The sequence below is a fragment of the Zeus faber genome (assembly GCF_960531495.2).
Source record: "Zeus faber genome assembly, chromosome: 7".
NCBI classification, from domain to species: Eukaryota; Metazoa; Chordata; class Actinopteri; order Zeiformes; family Zeidae; genus Zeus; species Zeus faber.
The window spans coordinates 10852449-10876828 of NC_137203.1; the positions used below are offsets into that span (position 1 = coordinate 10852449).

Below are 24380 nucleotides of genomic sequence, written 5' to 3' on the forward strand. Positions count from 1 at the left end.
CTGGCATCTACTCGCCAATGGGATGAATTGGCAGTACTGTTTGCAGCCTAGCCAAGAGCAGGACAGACCTTGATGATAAAACGGCCACAGCCACAAGGCTTTGGCTTTGGAGAACAGGCTCAACTCCAGAGTCTCTGGACCAGCGCCAGCGTTGGAAAATGTTTTAAAATCTCTATATTTAATTTCAGTGTTCCTCTTGTAAAAATAGCGAAACATCCCTTGAGGAATTGAACAATAATTTGGGGAAAATGACAGTGTTCATCAAAGCCGTCGCCTTAAAAATCTTATGGGGGAATGCTGTCAAGGTGTGGTAATATAGAAGTGTTTTTTGTTTTTGTTTAAACAGCTTACATGTAGGAGCATAAAGCCTTAAAATCAACATCAACATTCACTGTTAATTACCACTTGCTAAAAAAGTGATTGACGCAGCGATCCACCATAGCGACATCGCAATCATAGCGACACCTACATCCCGAGTGCCTGGAAGGTGATTACTTGGATCCATTTGGTGGTTATTTGGTAAATGAGGGAGGTGGGACTTGTCATGATTTTTCAAACGGTCATTTGACCCAAAATTGTCACTCGCACGATCAGTAGCTTCACCGGCTTCAGCGCTGTTGGACTACATTTATATAAGGCTTGTAAACCAGAAAAGCACTGAATTGAGCTGCTCTGTCCAGAGAATCAGGTCTGTACATTGTCCGGAGTTAACCTTTCACACATGGAGAACACAACACGAGATTGTCCGTGTCAGACGGGTTTACACCTTCTGGAAATACTCCGTTTGGTTTAGACGAGGGGTGGAGCCTGGGTACAGCGTGCAGGAGGTAGGACGTGACGCAGTGACGTTGCAGAGTTGAAGCCGCCCAAGATGGCTGACGAGGCTACAGACTTGTCTTTTTTGGCGTTGATACTCCATGTATTTGGAAAGCAGAAAGGAGTATGCAGCAGCTACTTTCCGTGCACAAAGATCCGCACAAAGGTAAATAACTACCGCATGATAGAGAATTCATCGACACGCGACACGCCCACTCGCTCGCTGTGAATGCTCCGGACCATCACCTGCTGTGTTCACACATACCACTCAATCGTGTATTATGCAGACTTTGTACTAGGGTGCCGGCTGGGTAAAGTCCGGGTAATGTCCGGTCCAAATGATTCGGACATTTGCGTTCACACATACAGCTCATCTGGGTAATGTATGGATAAATTCAGGGGTTGTAGTGCTTTAAGAGGCCTTTTAAGAGGCCACTGGACACTGTTTTCTGGGCTTGAGCGCCGCTCACCGGACCATCGTCTTGAGGAACCAGGGTCTGTTAGTGATCGAGGGAACGGCCTCGTCCATCAGAGGATGCATCTTGATGAAGTTGAGCGTGTCGTCTGGAAACTCGTTGGACACCTTGTACCTCTCCAGGGACGGAGTTCCAGCACAGCAGCCGGGCCTGAGCAAGTGGAGAGGGAGAGAGAGAGAGAGAGAGAGATTTGTAGAGCGGGCAGAACAAAAGAGTGGGAGAAAATGAGGGATGGGGAGGGTGAGGTTAATTAGAGATCGAGGGGGAAGAATGAGCAGGAGGCGGAGGAGAAGCAGAGTAACCAGAAAAATGAAGTGATAAATTGGTTGTAGGGTTCTTGGCTGGAGAGCGTCTGTCCAGAGTCCCAACAGGAAACAAGCTGTTTTGCTCACTTAGGACAGGAATGAATTGTCGGTCCAAGAGGATTTCGACTGAGCAGAGTAGACAGGAATGTTGCTTCCTCCTTCCCTTTTATTGAGGGGTGGGGGGATCGGGGCCGGGAGGTGACACGTTCCATCCATCTGAGCCCTTTACAGGGAGCAAGGGGGTGCCACTTGTAAAAGTGAAGCTGCTTTTGATAGCGGATCCTCGATGCAGGCGTCTCACCTCTGAGAGCTTGTAAAACCACTTTACGCTGTAGTCTTTGATATTCTACATAACCCACACCGGCTCGCGCAAGATACCCCGCTGCCCGCCTCCAAAATACTGAAAGATGACTGTCAATCATGAGAACATGATAGGAATAACACACATGCAGTAAAGGTGAATAGAGACAAAATATTGACCTTACTGTGCAAATCTATATTTAAAAACCAGCTAGTTTCAACAAAATTTAATGTAAAGAAACAGCGACTAAGCCTGTACTCTCCATATAATATTCTACACTTATATATATATATTTACGAATATTTAATTATACATTTCTCCAAAAAAATATCACATTATCATGAACCCCTTCCACTTTCTACACAACGTATTTGGGGGAAAAAAAACACAATCTTGGTAAGCCTTTTGACTAAAGAGGCAAGAATGTCTTGATAAAGTCTTAATGCTATTTAGAACAAGCTTTGATGTATTAAAATAATGAAAAAAAAAGTATAAAAATATTTTCCAACTACACGCACACTACACAGCTAACAATAAATTATAAAACAATACAATTTGGAGATAGTAAAAATAAACAAAAAATCAGGGATGTAATATCAGGCTGTGGCCACAGACATATGGAGCATCCGGCGAAGACAGACTTTCCTCTTAGAGCGATCTAGAGGATATTTCGGGGCGTTTAACGTGCGGCGAAGCCGGCCGGGGCAGAACCAGGTGCCGCCGTCACTGTCACCGCGTCTGATTTTATTTTTCCCAAGGAACGAAAAAGGGGTCGAATGCCGCAAAGCAGCGAACGGGAATGAAATCAACCCGATCAGGCGACGTCCGCTTAACATCCGACATTGCTGAGCGTAAAAAACCCAATTCTGTGGTAATCGGGAGAAGGTGGCTTCACCCACGCGCACGAACTGGGCTTTGTGCATCAACACAAAGCACATTGCAGGTTGTGCGCGAGTGAGGAAACGCCTCCTCAGCCACGGAGACGGACACACACACACGCGCGCGCGCGCACACACACACAGAAGCTAAAGCTGGGTATCAACAATTATCGCGGCCTAGATCTTTGTGGCGAAGCGGTGTTTTTTCTTCCTCGAGGAGGGGAGAGCAGCTTTTAGCGGGCTAATTAGAGAGAAGTAGATGGGAGATTGATCAGGTTGGTGCATTTGTAGAATTAGCCAGCCATCTGTAAAATGATCTCATGCTTCATTTGCTGATACTGAGACCCCCTTTCATGCTGCCGTGTTTGTGAGGGAGATGAGGTAATGGGGACAGGGGCTTTTCAAGCGGTGCTTGGTGCTTTGTTTTTCAAGTGTGTGTGTGTGTCTGTGTGTTTGTGTGTGTGTGTGTGTGTGTGTGGGCCTGTGTATGTGTATGTGTGTCTGTGGTTTACCATGTCGTTGGACTGCTTTAAATGTGCCAACTTAATTAATAACAGTCCGAGCTAAAGTTTTTGATTGGCAGGTTTATATGCTTTTTTATTTTTTATAATCAACCATAGCCTTCAGTGGTGGAAGTAATTAATTCCAAGAGCTTGGGCGAATTAAAAAAAAAAAAAACATCAATTAATTTGATGAATTGAAGTCATCATCATTTACTAACAGTGAGAAATCAAGATAATTCTGCGGATGACAGAGCTTATGGCTACCCTGGGGTTTGTGTGTGTACATGTGTGTCTGTATGTGTGTGTGTGTGTGTGTGTGTGTGTGAGCGTGCATGTGTGTGTGCGCGCGCGCGCGTGTGTGTACGCGTATGTGTGCGTGTGCTACTTAATTAAGTTGGATTTTTGTGTTTTTTTTCTTCTTCCTACCTTGGCTTGGGAACCTTCTCCTCTGGAACGGGCGTCCAGGTGGAGTCGGGGGACTTCTGCTCTTTGAAACGCCCTGTGAAGGTGTTGGCCACCTCCGCCATGTCGTAGGCGCACACCGCTGACCCAGGAATGCTGTGGGAACAGGAAAACACTCAGGGAAACACTCAGGAAAACACTCCTCTCCGCCGAGAGACTCCAAGTCACACCGTTCCAAGCCGGGAGTCGCCCTGGGAGGCGGAAAAAACAATCACCGAAACGTCCAGCTGGAATGATGCTTGTGAGCATCCGTGACGTCTAAAGCACCTCCAAATTTCACAAGCTTGTCCATTTTTGTATGTATATATATATATATATGTGTATATATGTATATGTATGTCATATAATAGTTTAACTTTGAAAATATAGTTTTAATGTTTAAAATTGGAAAGCCAGGTTATTCTTTCTCCATCAACAGCCAGCCGGTCTCTCCACCTGTACCTAACAGCTGCAGCATTTACATCCAAACCCCGTTGGCAGAAACCACCGGGATCCATTTTTTTGGCCTAGAATTCCATGGGGAGACCATGGAAAGGAAATATCCAATTCCACAGCAGTCCCAGAATGGGTTTCCCCAGAAGCCCGCCGGCATGATAAGTTCATGATGAGTCCAGCGCGAAGCCAGGAATATGGACAACAGATGATCTCATCATCGCCGCCTGTCCATTTATTGGGGACAACACCCATCTTGTCGAAATAGCAACGGTGCCACCGGCGATAGCTCCGCTTGTCTTGAACAAGCGCATAGCATATTTCTGAGTCATTTTTTCTATTTATCGCCCGTCTGCTCCAAGACATTAGGACTTGCGCGCATTCACTGCCTATCAATCATGGTGTGGAATGCGAATCTCCCTTCTCCCCTTTCCTTCGCTCGTTATCACTCTTTCCTTTCTTAAAAAACAAAACAATAAAAAAAAAAAACAGCCGCGGGGTTATTTTGTAGACTTCTCCGGCTCTTACATCATGGTTTAGGCGCATGGTGTACACAAGGCCGGTATTATACAGGATAAGGTCAGAGAGGCACTAACCCCTCCGCCTCACCACAAAATGACAGTAATTACCTGCCACAGATTTGAGGGAAGAATCGGTCGGTTGTAAGTCTGTTTACACCAACCGGCAGCAGATAGTAAGCTGGCGAAGCAGTTGGCCAGCCAGTCAGTAAGATGCCCAGACAGACAGTTGAACGAGCGAAAAAAACGCCAACGCTAGATCACAGTCCCAATGTGTTCCCTCTCATTCCGCCCCCCTCCTCCGAGTAGGAAACGGAAGATTAACACCCAGGATCAAAACCGCCGCTTACAAGAACATTCGGCGGCTCTGGTTCGTTGGCTTTTAATGCACATTAACTCTGCTCAATTGCATTGTCACAAGCAATTGTCTTATCTGCTAAAAGGCAGCCATGAAATGGAAAATTGGAATATGCGTCAGCCAGGTTCCATAGCTTCATGGTAATTTTCAATTTAGATAACCCCACCAGCCCCGCGCTGCCCACACCCACTCAACCCAACCAATGAATGTGAAAGCAGCTCAAATATGAATAATACAGGAAAACTAAAAAAAAAAAATAGACAATTTTCATGCATGACAAACGGAAAAGAAAACTACTCTGCAGGTAAAAATGAGTGTCGCCCGATATTACTCACAGAAGGGGAAAAAAAAAAGCTTGGTTTATCATTTTCTTTTTGAATTAAATATTTTTACCTCCATTTCAAAACAGGCATCGACAATAATGAAAAATACGTTTTTTCCTTCATATGGGGGTTGAAAACCCTCATAGAAAGGATGAAACCCCTATTCTTTTCAAAAGTCCACGGCGAGAGTCGCCGTCGCCCGACCTCCATTTTTATCCGCAGCGATTCACCGACGCACCTGTTGTAGGGTGTGGAGAAGGTCGCCATGACGACGTCCCGCCCGTTGATGTGGATGACGTCGGTGACGGCCTGCAGGATGTTGAAGTAAAAGTGTGAGTCCCCAGGGATGGAGCAGTTGAGGCGGGACTTGAGGAAGGACGTCCACTGCTTCTCCAGGACGCGCTGCGAGCCGCCGCGGTCGTTCTTGCAGACCCTGGCCACCCGCGGGAACACCACCTGCAACCCCGGCAGACCAGCGGTCAACGGTCGGATTGATCGCTGACTTCAGTTAGCTGTGAGATTAGATATACCCCCCCAACTTTTTTTTTAACTCCAATTTGCCGTCACCTTCGTCTTCTCATTGACAGCAGAGTTTTGTGTTTTGTAACATTTAAAATTAAATATAAAACTAAAATTTTAAATATTTTATTTTATTTATATTTGTTCATTTAATTCATTTTTACTTTATTTCATATTTTTGATTCAACCCTATAAAATATATCCACAGTATTAAAAATGAAATAATCCTACTAATTCAGCACTCACTGTGTCAGTGTTAAAATTTAGTAGTATAATAGTGTGTTTTACATAAGACAGCAAGGTGTTACCGTGGCATAGTACTCTCAGACATTTTTGTATTTTTGTTGTGTCTGAGAAAATAAATCACCCTCACAGTGAAACAAGGTTTTAACAGACATTTAACAGTGTTTTGGGGATGTGTTTGGTTCTCTAAACACCAAAAAAACAACACAAACGTTGTGAACGTGAACATCCTTTGGCATATTCCCGGCCAAGGCGACGGCTCGAGTGTGCGGCAGGACTTGTGTGTGTTGGATGCGCCGTTAAAGGCCGTGCACCTGGAAACAAATAATGAAATGAATACGTCCAGCTCCAGTAATTACTGCTCTGCGATGCGGCCTTGTAGGCGGCGGTGTAATCAGGCGGTGTCACGATGTAGTTAGAGCGATAAATCCAGCCCTGAACCCCCATTGAAAACTAGAGTAAACACCGTGGATGTGACCAAACCTGCACTTAAATCCAATCCCTACACACGGCCACACACGACCACACACACGGCCACACACATACACGCACACACATGCACGCACACACACATAGAAAACAGTTAAATAAAAAAACAAACATATGACCAGAGACACTGGAACATGGACTGGTTACATGATGAATAATGTCGGTTTTGAACATTAAAGTTCAACCTTTAATCTGACTCCAACACACCCTCATTCCCACTCTTCCCCACATTTCAAAGTGCCAATCTCGAAGATTTTCATTTAAACAAATGTCCGTCGAGCCACTATCTATCGCCGAATGAGGGAACGCAAAGGTGACTGAGCCGATGGCCCGCTGACGAAAGACGACTTTCCCACCGCCGCCGCACGCCGCCACGCATCTGGAATTACCGCTTTGGGCCAACAGTGCCGCCAAAAACAACGAAAACGGAAATCATCGAGATTACCACTTTAAATCACTCCGGCAAATATTGGGCGACGGTAGCGTCTCGGTAATTGGTTTGAGCTCATATAAAAAAAAAAAAACATCTTCACGAGTCTTCTTCCCCATTTGCATGTTTCAGATAACAGCAAAAGTGGGTAGAAGTGGGTCAACTGCTTAAAAGCAAAGCAAATACAAAAAGGGGTTTATTAGTTAAAGTGGCGATGACTGTATTAATACCCAAGGGAGGCTTGGCTAATCAATTATAATGAGGGGGTAGTGTTTCTCGAGCAATACATTACTCTGAACCATCAGGCTCATGTCACAGGCATAATTGTACTGATTTTTCCCGATACTTCTTTTCTAGAGACCCGGCGTAATCTGTATTCCTGCCCTGCGTAGCGCTCGCATGTCAGATACGACTGCGAATCCATCATTTCTGTGTTCCTGGTCACCTGAGTTCTGTTCAGCATCCCTAGCACATACACACACACACGCACGCACGCACGCACACACGCACACACGCACACACGCACACGCAGATTTCTTTCTGTTTCACTCTTGCATTAAAATTTGAGGGAAAAAAACCCAAAACTAAATTGGAAGCTTAATTTCCATAACATATTTTCAACTTGCTTCTAACCAATTAAATCTCCAGCAGACGCGGTCTAAAACTGAAATGAGGAGATTAATGGAAGCGTTCTGTCCCCGTCCCTCTGGTGTATAAAAAAAACCCGAAGGAGGGAAGAGTGCGTTGCGTTTTCAGCTCCGCGCTCCCCTTCGTATTGCCTTCTTGGTCCACTGGGGAAGTGCGGCGTTGCACCTTGAACTGCGCCACACGAGAACCTATTTTCTCCCAAAAGGACATTTATTTCAATGTTACAGTTCTCACATTAAGGAAGAGGCAGTTAATGATCTTCAGTTGCGTTTTTTTAAGGATTTGCCCTCATGAGCTTTTCTCGCGACTTGGCCCCAGCTCACAACGGTGTCGCAGGGGGGCGACTCACAGGGTATTTTTAGACTTCAAAATGGATTTCCAGGCATCCGCACATTTTTAGCCTTTCAACTATTTTCGTCTCAACGTCCTGTCCCGTGTTTATCGGCCACTCGGACGCTCCCGAAAGCCTCCGTCCGGTCACTCGATACACCCACTTCCTGTTTGCTTCCTCGGGCACTTCCCGCTTGGCCTGGCTACTGTGAGTAGGTATCAGATCGGCCTCCGAACAATAGCGGACGAGAAGCGCCTCCGCCTCACCTTTCCCATTGTGTTGTACTCCATCGCAATTTCCCGAAAGAAGAAGTAGATGAAGTCTCTGTAATCCACCGCCTGCACGAAGTAGGGCTCTGGAAAGCAGAAACGAGAAAACAGTCAAAGCGACGCCACAGCGACGGTACAGACAGGCTGAGTCTCTGTCATATTGTACGGAACGCCGCCGCCTGGGAGTCTCGCCTCCAGCAGTCATCCGTCACGCCGGCGGCGGGGTCAATTTCATGCGCGGTAAAAAGGCGGGAATCTCTTCCTCGGGCTCTGACAGGACGTGCGGCCAGACGCTCCCCGCCCCCCAGAGCCATTTCCCGGCTGCGTCGCCGCCGCGTGACGGGTCGGCAAAGCTGCCGCTTCGATAGGAGCGCGGAGCATTAGCATAACTGCTCCTGCGCTCGCATGCGGGGCACACGCACCCCGACTCAAGCGCACACGTGCATGCTCACACACACACACACACACACACACACACACACACACACACACACACACATTCATTCCGTGGATGCAAAACCCACAGCTACTCAAATGCACCCACACACACGCACGCACGCACCCACACACACACCTGACACACACACACACACACACACACACCTGACACACACACGCACACACGCACATTCATTCTGTGCATGCAAAACCCAAGGCTACTCAAATGCACACACACACACACACACACACACACACACACACACCCATATGCACACACACACCCATATGCACACACACACACACACACACACACACACACACACACACACGCACGCACCTATCCGCAAATGGCCCAAACAGATCATAAATCAAATATACACAAACACACAAGCTCAGGAATGTGTGCCCGAAGTTTGTTTTCCAACTCGTCACTCGGCCGCGTCTTTCAAAAACACCAGGACTTGTTTGTTAGTCCTTCGCTCACCTTTCAGCCACTTGGAGTCATGTTTGACGGTGCGCAGAGTCGGGCTGTCTCCTAGGCTACGATAGATGACCGCATCGATGGCTAGGAAGTCTGTGACTGTGGCCGAGTACAGCTTGCCATCTGGAGAGAGAGAGAGAGAGAAAGAGAGAGAGAGAGAGAGAGGGAGAGAGAGAGAGAGAGAGAGAAGCAGAGGTGATAGAGGTTGAGAGAGAGGGAAAGTTGGAAGGTGAAGAAAGAAGAAAGAAAGGGAGAGACAGGGAGACAGAGAGAGAGAGAGTAAAGGAGCAAGGGGGAAGTTAATTCAAGCGCAGGGCTCAAGAAAGGGAACACACAAATCCACTCAGGATTCCTGTTCCTCAGTGGGTGGAAACACAAACATGTTTGGAGGGTCCGGACCTGGAAGACAGACGAGGCAGGCAGGCCAAGCAGAGCGGGCTCTGACAGACAACAAACACACGCTGCACACGCGCACGCGCGCGTACACACACACACACACACACACATGCATGTAGCGCAGTCTGTGATCGCTCAGTGCTACAAGAGAAAAGTTGAAACGTAAGCAACCAACAAATGACCCGACAAGAGCCTGAATTCACACACACACACAAACACACTCCCACACACACACACACACACACACACACACACACACACACACACACACACACACACAAGCTCTAAGTACTGTACATTGCCATGTGTACAAATATACAGTGGTGGATGGAAGTACTTAAAATGAGCACAAAATGAGTCTAGTAAAGGTGAAAGTCTCACAGTTACATCTACTTGAGCAAAGTATAGAAGTACATGCTCTTAGATCTTCCTAAAATATTAAAAGTTAAAGTACTCATGATGTTCAGCATCCTGATACAACAGAGTGCAAACAAAGTGCCTCCAGTACCTTTTACCTGCAGATGATGCTCATGCAGATTACAACTTACAAATAAAATAGTGTAGGCGGTGTAACTGAAATTTACTACGATGAGGACCTAATGAATTTTCCATGAGCAATCCCAAATCAGCAGAATAGATCCAGTCCCTAAATATATATATATATATATATCTATCTATATATCTATATATAAATATATGTGTGTGTGTGTGTGTGTGTGAATATGATTCCTGAGGGTATTGATTTTTGCTTTGAAATGTAGCACAGTAAAATTCAGAGTTGTTGGAAACGAAATGTACCTACTGTAAATACAGTAACAAAATATTTAGTTACTTAGTTACTTTCCATCACAGCAAATATGCACATTCTACACACACGCGCACACACACACACACACACTCGCGCACGCATACACGCGCAGAACGGCGTCCACCGCCAGCGTGACCTCAGCCTGCCTTCGCCACAACCGCAGTGGAAACTCAAACTACATAATTGAAAGGATCGCAGCCCGAGGAACCCTCTCCATTACTCAGAGCTTCCAGCTCCGTGCAGATCGGCCGCGCGTTAACCGGCCGACCGACGTCTTAAAAACCCCGCTCCATGGCCCCCCGGGCGCATAGGCAGGCGCAGAATAAAGCCTCCCATAAATCGCTCGACGGCCACTGGACGTCCTCCGATGAGTCGCGTCGGAAGAAAAGGGCTCCCTGCCGATGGAGGGCTGACTCACTCCGGTTCCATCCGTTTATGTTGGGGTTTGTTTTTTGTTTTTTGTCACGTTGTTCATTTTTAGAGAGAGAGAGAGAGAGAGAGAGAGAGAGAGAGGGAGAGAGGGACGGTGTGCGGTGGGAAACGACGTCCATGAGTAAAACAGTGAGACCGAGGCGTGTAAAAATACGATAAAAAGGTGATAAATTATTTTCACACAAAGCAAGTGCTCCTGACGGATTTTCCAAAAAAGAGGGATCTGAGAGGCAGCGAAATCTTAAACGCCAAGCAAAAAAAAAAAAAAAAAACCCGGCCTGCCCGTCGTAGTGCACCCAACGGGGAGACTGGCTGTGAGTCGTGACGCGTTGTCAGAGCACTGCCATTAGAATAAACTACAGAGTATGATGAAGATGTTAAATCCAACCGCAACTAATCCTCCCCAACCCATCCCCCCACCCCTCCCGCGCTCCAATAGACGCAACTTTCTAATCTAGTTCGAATGTATTTCGACACCTAATAGCTGCCAATAAAAGAAAATCTGGATTAATGTTTCCTGCCTCGCGGAGCTTAAGAGTCCGACGGTTCCACTAATAAGTAAAGTGGATCAGTTTGACGAATCATACGCGGGGCTCCGCGTTCGGGCTTTCGGGCGAAAAGAGCAAACGCTTCGCTCCCGTTTTGGTCTCATTTAAACCTTGGTCGAATCACTTCATGTTTAAAAAAAACAACAAAAAAAAAACCAAACAGCTACATCTTTATGGATCATACTATCATCTCGATGGATTCGTATGTGTTCGCTGCGGATGCGCACGCCACTGATGCGCATCGCGCCCCCCCGACGCATGGGTCTCTTACCGGCGAAGAGGGCGACGTTGGCGTGCTTGGCGTCGTACGGGCACCGCGCCATCCCGCTGATCTCCTCGCTCTGAGCCTCCAGCGTGTCCATCTAGGGTCAGACAGGAGAACACGGGTTAATATATACAGGGGGTTGCAGGGTGTCAAGTCCCGACAAAAGGGAAGGAGATTGCACGGCGGGGAAGCAACACCCTAATATCAAAAATATCAGCTTTGGCCGACGCGGCGATGTCGCCGGCGACGCGGGGGATCCAGACCCATCACAAACATCCTGTGGATTCCACTCCGGCGTCCAGCCGATAGCAGCAAACGCCCGCCCTGGCTGGGAGTCGATGGGAAAATGTCACTGAATGAGGGAGGAGAAAATAGACATTTTCCACGGCAACAGGTTTTGATGCCAGCGGAACAAAATGCCCCCCCGACCAACTGCGCACACAGGTCTCGTTTTTTTTCTTCCCCCCTTTTGACGGCTGAAAGTGTTATTAGCGTCTCCATGACAACCTCTCAACAGCCCTTTATCTTACATCGTACCTTGAAAAATAATGAACACGGCGACAAATGGTCCATGAAAAAGTCTACAAAGGGAAAGTACGGCGCACGGACGAACGGTTCCAGAATAGTTTGCCGATGGCTCGCCACTCTTCCTGGTTGAAGCCTCGCGTCCAAAATGTTCCACGGTTATGAACAGCCGAGTCAAGGTGCTGTGTAGGAATTATTTCCTCCACGAAACCGTACGCCCTGAAGCGAAAGCTTGTTCCCCGGGAAGGTATTTCAGGGAGAGTATTTTATCAGCCAAACTGAGTAAATGTCCTTCTAGGAAATAACCCGGAACCTCATACCGCCAACTCTGCGATGCCGCTCGGTCCCTTTTCGTTGAGCCCCGTTAAAAATACCGGCTTTGCCGGGGCCGCCGTATTTGAAATTTTTTCCGAATCCGTTTTGACTGTTCTTCGCCAGCTGGGCTTCGCAACGATTGTCGGCCGTGGCAGAGAACCAGACCGGGGTCGGAGGGCGCGATCATCCCACCGCGGGCAGCTATGTCTTCCACACTAGGGCCTGAGGGCATCCGCTGCAGTTGGCTGGAAACCAGGAACACATACACTGTACGGTCCACACACACGCACGCACGCATGCACACACACACACACACACACATAGAATAGACTATGCTGCTATTCGGCCAGAACGGAGGTCAGGGCACACTTCTCGGCACATAACGCAGACGACGTTCTCGGCACACAGTCATATTTTTCTCCCCTTCGTCTCTCTTTCTCTTTCTCCTTTCTCATTCTCCTCCTCATTCTCTTCCTCGCTCAACAAAGAGTGCAGCTCGCCAGGACTCCAGATTGCTTACGCCGCCCTTTCTGCTCTCTAAAACAGGTCATTTTGTTTTTCTATTCTTGTCCCAGAGGGGAACGGTTATCATCTGCCCACTAAAAAGGTCGCGCACACTCCGGCGCGCGGCGCTGGAAAGGCCTACCAGAGAGACTGTTGAGGCTGATTTGGCAACAGAAATAACAACTGACCTTTTATAACAGACGGCGAACCACCAGCAGCGGTGCGTCCCTCAAACTCCTGTTTCTGCATTTCGGAACTGTGTTTTCACAGAAATGCGAGCAGAATTATTATACCCAACCGCAGCTGGGGCCGTTTTGATTTGAAGATGTGGTGTTTTCATTACTATTATTCTTACTATTATTATTATTATTATAATTTAGTAAACCGTAACCGGAGATTTCCGCTGGTTGAAGACGTGGCCATCTGAAGGTCAAGGTGAGTTGTCCAACACCACATCCAATAATGTGATGACACTCAATACACCAGACGAAGGCCTGCGGGTCGCTGCGGCTGAGGTGGATACACCATCAGCTGGTCCTTTGCTTATGCTTTGTTGTCATGACGATGGTCATAGGGCCATTGTTTGTTCAAAATAATAACATAATACTCTCCACGAATAATAACAATGGATGTGGTGTTACAGCAGCTCACATCAAATCAATAGGCAAAAAATAAAGAAAATTGCAATATACAATAAACCTAAAAAGTAACAAAAACTTAAAAAGTGAATAAATATTGAATAAACCATAACAATTAACAACAAACCTCTATAAACAATTCACGCTCAAAAATGTTTGCATATATATATATATATATTAAAAAAATATGAACGTACAATCTATCTGTACGGTTTTTATATGTACAGTATATGTACTGTATATAACTATTAATTTCTCTCTCTCACTCTCTCTCTGTCTCACCCGCTCTCTCCCTCTCTTTGTCTCTCTCCACAAAAACACCACCTCCACCCCCAGAAACAGACCCCCCCCACCATCCCAGACCAGACCCCCGCCCCGCCGCTCCACGCCCTCCGCTCCCCTGGTTCATTTCACCGTGGCAATGACCTCTGTCTGGTGGGCTTGGCGAGCTGTCAGTGATCTATTCCTGCCGCCTGAATGGGAGGAAGAGGCTCCCACGGACACACGGGTCCAATCTGCTCTCACACTGACAAGAGCGGAGAGGAACAACAGACAGCCACACACAAACCTACTGTACACGTGCGCACATACACACACACACACACAGACACACACACACAAGTTTTGGTAAAACTGGCAAAACTGGTCCAAACTCATCCACCAAACCAGCAGTCTAAACGATAACATTGTGAAATATATACAAAGGAAAGTGCTGCTTGAATGACAAATCTTGTTTTGTTCATCCACCGTTTATCCAAGGTACACCCCGTGACATTGTCACCGCCAACGGCCAAGGAGAAACAAAATCAACAAGGGAGACTGAACTAAAATTCAAACGACAAAAAGGGTGAAAAATCCACTTTTCACACCTCCACACTGTTTGCGGGGATCTTTTCTCGCAGAGACATTTCGCAGCAACCTTGACTTGGCTTGTAGCGTGTCTTGATAAATTAATTACCACAACAGAACATCCCTGCTTTCCATAGGCTATATGCTAATTAATTGGACAAATAGAAAATAAAGCCATCCCAAAACATGCCCATCAGGAGTGTTATAATTGGCTCGGCATCACACGCGGTACACGGGCTGAGGGCCGCCTGCCTGTTTGTGTTGTTTTTACTCTTATTTTATTGACTATTTTTATCACAACTGTGGGATTTTTTGGGGGGATTTTAGGAGGGACAACTCCCAGGGTAGGATGACCCAGCATCCCAATTAATTCATTGTTGTATACGATCCTTATCCTTGAGCTGAAACAAATGTTTTCATGTTTTAATCTTTCCCTTACTCACATACAATTTAGACGCAGCTTTATGCAGCACAAGCACCCAAGTTTGGCATGTAAAATGCGTTTCAGTATTATGTGTCTGTACACAAGTACACAAGTGCAAAAGTACACACGTGCACAAGTGCACTAGGGCACACCAGGGCCAGAAGGGTGGTGCACACCAAACGGGGACACATCTCCCAGGGAGAGTAATAGTCATGGCCCATTTCTCCGCAACCTGTTTCTGCACCCTTTGAGGCCAAATCCTGCATGTGACTGACCATCTTTTACACCAGGAGGGTGAAGTGTATTTTTAACCCCGGGGCTGACCACATCCGTCCGAAAGCTCACAACTGATTTGGCTGGTCTATTAAACCGAAATAATGAGGCAATTTCGTTTTTATTATGGCCAACACTTATTGTTGTATAAGTGATTACAGACGGAGTAATTGCAATTGAGACTCTGACGCAGGTGGACATCCTTTATTTCGCAAAGCAATAACTGGATGAAATAGCCACTTCAGACGTCGGGCGCGAGGAAGCAATTTGTATGCGTGTGCACGTAAATGTGTGTGTTCGCTCGCACCTTCCTTGGAGACACCTAGAATTCCCCTGTCGATGCATTAAACACATTTTCCCCGTGATTTGAAAAACATTCGTTTCCGGTCCAGCTCTCCAGGCCTGAGCTGGATCACCTGGGGCGCCCTGCTCCTCTGCCCATCCGCCGTCTCCCCACTGGTTTGCCTCCTCCCCTGGCAACAGGTGATGTAACTGACACAGATCGTATATTAGCCGGGCTGGATTGGGCGTTTTTTATTACAACGCACCGAGAGAGCGATTGAGGGAAAAGGAGGAGGGCTGGGAGGGGGCAATGAATTGCAGGGGAAGGTGGAGGGCGAAAGGAGAGATATATGGAGTGCACACACACACACACACACACACACACACACACACACACACACACACACACACACACACACACACACACACACACACACACACACACACACACACACACACACACACACACAGTTCTGTGTCTGTATCGGATCTATAGATGCATCAAATTGATTAGCAAGGGGTTTCATTGTATAAGCAAAAGGGTTGAATGAGTGCAAGAATTTGAGAATTGCTTGCTGTGGTTCAAGAATAATTTGAGACCAATATTTTGAGAGAAATAACGATAAAAAAAGGAATTTGCCGAGGAATGATCGTAATCCGTCAATAATAAATGATAAATGATGTAAAGACAAAACAGGGTCGAGAGGACTGGACAGGCACCGTTTTTTTGAGTCCCTCCCCCTTCTCGCTCCTTCCCTCCTTCTCCCCCTCCTCCCCTGCCCATCCTTCCTCCCCCCTTCCCGCCTTGCCACCTTCCCTCCCTCCCTCCCTTGCAGGGTTGTTGATTAATGTGGGATGAGGCTGGACCCAAAACAGAGGCTCTTTCAGTGCTGTCACACTGTGGAGATGGAGACACAAACTGTGGCCAAGGTGGACCTTCACACACACACACACACACACACACACACACACACACACACACACACACACACACACACACACACACACACGCACACACACACACACACACACCAATGCCCACCAGGCCGTGTGGATGGGCCCAGCGGGCCATCAAAGGCTTGGTATCTGCCCAGAGAGTCTACCAGCTTGCCAACAGAAAAGCATGTGTGTGTGTGTGTGCGGGCATGTGTGTGTATGTGGTTAAGGTTACGCATGTGCTGCATGTTTGTGTGCAGCATGTGACCATAGGTTTTGTTTCATGCATATGCATAGTGAATGTTCTTTTCCATTTTGGTCACACGCAATTTGGTAGTCCAAATGAATAATGACGAGAAGACGATGATCACCTAAAACTTCTTACAAGATGGCTACTAATATATTCTACATGGCCCGGCCCCGACCACACCTGCTGCTTCCCTTACATTTACACCACCATGCAGATGTAGCAACATTTACGCTGCAACTAGTAAAAAACACTGGACTGGAACGTACGGCAGGAGTAGCTGTAAAAGCAAGCCAAGCTTGATTAATGCAGAGACATAAATTCCACTTTTTCTGCGTTTGGATTTGACAGCCGCCCGCAGAGTGCCGAGCGGGGGGAGGGGGGGGGGGGAGCGAGGGCGTGGTGTTCTTCTGTGAAACAGACCAAGTGATCCGGAGCGGGAGGGAATTCCTCCGGATCACCCAGATAACGTCTCAGTGCCCCGTGTCCATCACTCTGCGTCCCGGCCCTCTACAACAACACGTGGAGGACGGGGACCCTTGCCCGAGCACGCCTCTGCCCCTCTTCTATCTCTCCTGTATCTGTCTGTCTGTCCGCCCTTTGTTTCCTGTCTGTCCTGGTTGCAGGCTGCCAGGCCGTTTCAGTGCCCGTTTTTTGTTTCTGCCTGTTTATTGCGTTTGCGGGACACTCGCGCCGCACACACTCTCTCTTTCACCTCTCCGTCATTCTGTCCTTGTGTGTTTTGTTTTTTGGTATCCCTGCCAATGCATTCATTGCCAGCAATGCTGCATACAGGACTTTCTGTCTGTCTGTTTGTCTGTCTGTGTCCATACCTTTTTATCTTTCTGTCTTACTGCCAATCTTGTCAACCCCACAGTATTTTATTCTTGCTGTTTCTCTGATTTCTGCGTGCCGCGTGCACGTATATGCCGATCTGTCTGTCTGTCCTTCTGTTTGTCCCTTTTAAGCCAAGGTCGCTGAAACACGTCTCTGTGAGGTGGTGCTATTATTTTCTCTGTAGGAATCCTGAAGATATTCCAGACACGCCAGAGTGGGTAAAGTGAGGCAGGTTTCCACTTACTTAGCTTAAAAAGGAGCGCTGAATCAGATTTCAAGATTGCTCCGTTGCTTGCATTTCACTGTGTGCAAGGTATGTGCGTGTGTGTGTGTGTGTGTGTGTGTGTGAGTGTGTGCGTGTGTGTGTGTGTGTGTGTCCCGCGCACGTCAAAGCAGGCAGTTAGGTTTCCTGGCTTCTAAGTCAAGCGTGTCAGCGTACACCTGGAGATGGAGATATTGGAGGAGGAGCTGCAAAGTTGTCAAAGTCATTCATCGCTGCTCCACACCCAACCCCAACCCCCCCCCCCCCCCCCCCCCCCGCCCTCCCAAGCACCAACCCCTACCCCCCACCCCCCGCCTCCCCACCCCACACGGCAGGGGTGGTAAAAATACACTGCCCTGCATGAGTGTCAGTCAAGGAGAGAGAGAGAGAGAGAGAGGTTCAGAGGAAACAAAACAGTGTGTGTGTGTGTGCACGCGTGTGTGTGCGTACGTGCGTGTGTGTGTGTGTGCGTGCGTGTGTGTGTGTTGCTCACCTTGTAGGTCCGGCAGGAGGGGTTAAAAGCGTTTGTTCCGCAGACGAACAGCGTGTCGTTGTTCTGCTGCAGAAGCACTTTGATGAAGTTATGACACTCATCCTTCAGGGGATAAAACACAAGGTTTGCTGTAGCGCCTGTCTCCGAGAAATCAACTTGTGGTCGAGGAAAAAATCAAAGCAGAAATTGTCTGTTTTCTTTATTTATTATGAAATGTTTTTTTGGGGGTTTTGAAACCATGAAATGGAAGACTTTTCACGGTGACGAGCGTGAACTGTACATTTATATTGATCGTGATGTTTCTCTCTAAGCAGAACGGCGTTTCATCGCGGCGAATTGGAAGCGCAATTCCACGTGCACGGTTCCTCATTGGAACCAGCGCTGTTGGGTGTAAACACGGGGCGCGGAATTACCGACAACTCCGATTTTCTGTATGAAGACGAAAACAGATGTTCTGGATTAAAGAAAAAAAAACTACCAAAAAAAAAACGAAGCAGTGCATTACTTCATACACCGCAGGGCGCATGTTGTTGCCATTGCATGCGTTGGCCTGTGCGTGCATGTTATGAGCGGTGCGTGCGTGCGTGATGTGATGTATGTACGATGAATAATGGAACAACCATAAAGGTTAGGGTGTCAGCACATTAGTCCCCTAAGCCAAGAGACATGTACACTGGGGCTGGAGCGCGTGTGTGTGTGTGCGTGTGTGTGTGTGTCTATGTGTGTGTGCGTGCATGCGTGCGTGTGCGCGCACGCGTGTGTGTGAATGTGTTGAATTCGCCACACCAATTCAAATCATGATCTTTCCTTTACCTTGTGTTTGCCCTTCATTCTGCACGTGTCCACGTCGGCCTGCCTGGACTTCCAAGTCATTTTCTGGCGGAGATAGAAATGGACCGCGAGGAAATTGGACGGACGGAGAAACAGAAGAAATCAGATTGGAAAGGAGAAGAGAGAGAGAGAGAGAGAGAGAGGTACAGGGGTCAATACCCGATCCATACATCTAATCGATAGCCATCATCTTAGTTCCTTGGCCATCGATTTCCCACTTGGTGCGGCTGCTCCGGGGTGAACTTCCCTCTGTGTGCTGGTCCGGGATCAGTTTACCACATTAAATCCCTCAAGCTCTGCCAGAGGGGAAGAAATACAATGCTGACCCTGGATCAGAGTGCTGTCTGTTGCCAGGACGGCCCAAAAAGCTCGTTTCTAGGGATCGACAGGCTGCTAGTTTATGTGCACACACGCACGCGCGCACGCGCGCACACACGCACGCACACACACACACACACACACACACTCACACACACACACACACAACCAGATAACACTGAGAAATACATATATGCAAAAATGATATAAAATATTAATATAAAAAATAAATTCCCTAAAAAACATAAAAAGCAGGTTCTCTTGAGCTCATCAATTACACACACATTAACACACACACACACACACACACACGCACTCCCTTGCCTGGCTGGCTTGGCCCCGGGGCCGGTTCTGAGCGCTGCATGTGTGTGTCAGTGTGCAGGGTGTGCTGTTGGACAGGGTGTTTGGAGTGCGGATGCTGATTAAAGACCTTCAGTCATCAATCAATGCCGGGGCTTCCCCTCGGCCTTTCATCTGCAGGCCGCTCTCATTAGGAGCCACCCGCACATTGAAGTGTGTGTGGGGCGGAGGGCTGGCAGGTTGCTGCACACGCCAGAAGGGTCGTATTTGAATTGGGTTTGTGTGGACTCGGTTTTCAGTTGGAGCGGACGGGACCGAGCGGAGAGGATTGTGGGAAACACAATGAGGCGTTTGGACGAAGACATCTTTCATATTAATCAGCTCACTTCCAGATTTTTCCAATCAGTTCAAAGAGCTTTCTTTTATTTCTCCTTAAGCACTGATTGAGAATGTCTGTATCGTGACACAGGGGTGGTTTGGGTTTATGTGGTCTGAATATGGAACTATTTTCCTTCAGAATATATATATTTTTTTTTAACAAAACCCTACAAACTGTATAAATGTTTTGAGTTGGCAAATCATATAGTGTATACAATGAATTAGTCAACTTAAACTGAAAAATACTGCAAAATGTAAATCATTTGTTCAGCCCAAAGTACACATGTTGACCCATTCTGCTGCCCTCCTTTCCTCCTGCACTCTTGTTCTCTCTCTCTCCCCTCCCTCTCTCTCTCTCTCCATACCTTCTCCCTCACTTCCTTCCTGACCCTGTCACTCCCTCCGTCGCCCTAGTGATGAGCCTGGATGACGCAGGAGGTTTGCTCGCTGATTGATTGGATCATGTTCTTAGGGAGGCTGGATCGGCATGAAGGGACAGGATCATGCCAGGCAGCGAGTGTGACACACACACACACACACACACACACACACACACACACTTACGCAACATGATTGACACATGACATCATTAACAAGGTAACCACGATAAATCTGTGCGTGTGTGTGTGTGTGTATTCTCTGTGTGTGACAACTAGAAATCTGGATATAGCTTACTCATTGTGTGTTTGGGAGTGTGTGTGTGTGTGTGTGTGTACGTGTGTGTGTTCCAGTGCATGTGCTTGTATACAAACGTACACAAAGAACAATGCGTCCTCAAAGAGGCAGATGGCTCACTCACCTTACTGAAAAAGATCTCCTCGCTGTTGGCAGTGTCTGTATCCACTGTGTATATGTGATCTCTGCAGAGACAGAGACAGAGAGGGACGGGGAGAGAGAGAGAGAGAGATAGAGAGAGAGGGAGAGAGAGAGCGATAGAGAGAGAGAGAGAGAGAGAGAGAGAGCAATAAAGAGATAAGAAATCAGACAGTCGGTCAGACAGACACAAATTCGTCAAACAATAACCCAGGTTCTTTCACTTTGCCCTTTCCGGTGTTTTCACCGCCGCAGGCAGAAACCGACGCAGAGAAAATGGGTCCTTGTGCAAACTTTGTCCAAAACTCGGGGAAAATAACAATAAACAAAAGCGAGCCCCAGCTATTTGCTCTGTCAGACAGAAACAGTCAACAAAGGTTTAGAGTGCCGTGGCGTAGGCCCGGGGACAAAAGCCTCTTTGTCCCGGAGAAAAGGTCTTTGAGGGGTGGAGTGGGGGGTGGGTGGAGGAGGGGACGGTTGGGGCGGGAGGTGCCAAGTCACTCTGAGCTGTTCAGGTCAATTAAGCCTCGTGTTCGAGTCACAGGAAATCTATACTAACACTCATTAAAAGCCCAGACAAGAAGACTTATGTTGTGCCGCCTGGAAACACACACGACTTCCCCTGTGCTTTCCACAGGACCCACATGGAAGACATAAAAACGGCGAAGGGTTAACTGCCACCTCCGACGGGACCAGGGAGGGGGGGCGTGGAGTGGCCGGGCGTGTTGCTACACCTTCCTACCGCGGAGAGAACCGAGGGTGGGATGACGGCAGGGGTCTCCGAGGCGGAGATGAAGCGTCAGAGAAAATGGAAAAAAAAGGGGGGGGGGGGGGCTGAGGGAGAGGTGTTGCCTCGTTAAAAGGAAACGAGAGAGAGAGGGCGAGCGAGCGAGAGAGAGAGAGAGAGCGAGAGAGAGAGAGAGAGAGAGAGAGAGAGAGAGAGAGAGAGAGAGAAAGAGCAACAAAGGTGACCGTGCCAAATGATCTAACTGCCTTAATTTGTCAGAGATTAGCCGGCGAGTGTGTTTTTAATCAAAGTGTGCAACAGTGGCATTGTCAGGAACACAGCTTAATTACGTTCCGGAGCCCAACCTGTGCAGGGGTAGCCGGCCTGCCTCGCTCTCATTAACTGAATCTAATAAAGTCTTGGAGAAGCAGGCGTCTTGAAATGAATCCACTTATATCTCTTTCCTGCGGGAGACCCCCCCCCCCCTGCCCCCCGCCCCGCCATCTCCTCAAGGATAAAAACCCAGTCTAATATACACTATCAGCCATGACGCCTAAATTGAATAATTAATCTTTGAGAGCAGTTTGAATAAGGAAACAGGAGCACATTCTCAGCGGGGGGGGGGAGGGCGGAGAGCCGGGCGGAGAGTGTGAACGCTGCCAAAGTTGGTAGAGAAGTTACGACTTATTTCCCCTTTTTTTTGCTTCGATAAGACTTTTTCTTCTGCTGCTCCTTCCCGCTCCTCCCACCCTTCTCCTCCCCTCCTGTCGCTCTGAAGGGTCGGGTGGAGGAAAAAGGAGGGGGGAGGGCTCTATCAGACGACGGAGACGCCTCCCCGCCGGCTGTGGCGGTGCAGTGTGCCGCTGGGCCGGAGAGGTCGGACCGAAAAAACCCTCACGCGGACTGTTCCCTGGAAGCGCTTCACCGGCGCTGTTCCGACGAGCTGATATGGATTTACGGGCTTACCCCATGAGCTGTTTCCTGTTCCTCTGTTTCCCATCGTCTACCTCGTTTCCCGGGCACGCCAAAATACAAAGACGGACGGTTACAGCCGGTTTGATTCCCCGTGAAACAGCTGCTATAATGTATTGCAATAGTAATACGGCCAAAGCGTACGGACCAGTGGTTGCCAACACGGGGTCCTCGGACCGCCGAGATGTCCTTCGAGGGGTTCCAGCGGGGTCCCCCAGCAAAATTAATAATAGTTCAACTTCAACGTTGTTTGATTTACAAGGCGTTAGCACCATTAGAGAGCAATGTACGATAATAATGTTTCGGCCAGATTTGATCAGTTTCAATGTTATCTCCCCAAGTACATAGTATATGTATGGAATTTTGCACTAAATTATATGTAACAAGACATCTACAATGTATAATATATATATCTATACATATATCTATAGATTAATAAATCTTATCCAATGGGGTCTGTGGCCTAATTTGTATTAAATTGAGTGTTGAAATTGAGTTGATTTTTCAAACTATTTGAAAGGATTATTATGTAAATGTTTATCGAAAAACATGTTCCTAAAAATGAACTTGGTTTACAAAGGAGCCTCCCTGTCTCACTCTCACCCTCGGCCGACTGTTGACAGTGTTTTCAAAGTCTGCGCATCTCGTGGTTCCAGGACTCTGCTCAGAGCTCCAGCGGAGATAAGAGGCGGCCAAACCATGATGCCTCCCTAAAAACATCCTGAGTGGGGGCCGGGAGGGGAGCGCAATAGGAGGGCTATGTCTGTGTCAACACACACGCGCACGCGCGCACGCACACACGCACACGTACACACACACACACACACACACACACACACACACACACACACACACACACACACACACACACACACACACACACACACACACACACACACAACTCTGAGCTGACCCATCCGAACACATGCATGCCAATACACACAGAACCTTTCCTCTCCTACGCCGTGCACCTGGGTCCTCGTCGCAACGGGGCCACACTCACTTCCTCTTGGCCTCGAAATTGAACGTGACTCAAACCACAGTGGAGAGAGAGAGAGAGAGAGAGAGAGAGATGGAGGCTTTCATTATGACTCTTCTACATTACGGCTCGTTCTGCATAGAGGCAGATTTTGTTTGCAGATCTTGAGTCATGGCAAGGCCTAGTAAAGGGGAACTGGTTTATTGGCTCTGACGTCCAGGCTGAATAATGTACTCATTATACGACACATTCATATCCAGCTGTCACTCTGTCTGTCTTCATTAGTGTCGACTGTCCACTATCTATGAATCAGAATCTGTCAAAAAGCATAATGGAACCTCTCTGCCGTCCTGCAGAACTGCCTCTGCCCAGATACTTGATCTCCACCGGCTTCGGAGGCAATGGTTTTACAGTCAACCGTGACTTTTTGACATCCCAGTGGATACCCTCACATACCTGCCACACATGCATGAACTTATATTCCATATGACGATGACTAAAGCGTGACATTTTATCAATACATTAAAAATCTGTATGGTCTCGTTGTGCGGATAACGGATACTGTACGGGTCCGGGGGGATGTGAGGTGCAGGAATGCTTTCTAAAGCAGCGCGGGCACGCGGACCACTGAGCCTCACTGTGAATCACTCGGAATGGGGTTCGCATTTCCCGAAAATTTGGCGTGAAAAATATGTGAGTAGCACGGATGGTATGTAAATATCCCTTTCGGACATAAATAGGGGCACACTGTAGGATGTGATGAGAATTAATAGAGGGAGATAGAGAGAGAGAGAGAGAGAGAGAG

At 47.7% G+C, this 24380-nt stretch overlaps 1 protein-coding gene across 2 annotated transcripts in view; it reads right to left on the minus strand.

Annotated features, from left to right (window-relative positions):
* The window catches only part of sema6a (sema domain, transmembrane domain (TM), and cytoplasmic domain, (semaphorin) 6A), a 109808-nt gene that overhangs the window by 29736 nt on the left and 55692 nt on the right, over positions 1–24380 (minus strand). For both annotated transcript variants that reach the window (XM_080004474.1, XM_080004473.1), the window contains exons 4-12: positions 20884–20944; positions 19071–19133; positions 18258–18359; positions 11679–11769; positions 9227–9346; positions 8299–8387; positions 5611–5828; positions 3706–3837; positions 1287–1442 (exon numbers count right to left, since the gene is read on the minus strand). In XM_080004474.1, coding sequence (XP_079860600.1) covers positions 1287–1442; positions 3706–3837; positions 5611–5828; positions 8299–8387; positions 9227–9346; positions 11679–11769; positions 18258–18359; positions 19071–19133; positions 20884–20944 — 1032 coding nt within the window. The remainder of the gene's footprint in view (positions 1–1286; positions 1443–3705; positions 3838–5610; positions 5829–8298; positions 8388–9226; positions 9347–11678; positions 11770–18257; positions 18360–19070; positions 19134–20883; positions 20945–24380) is intronic.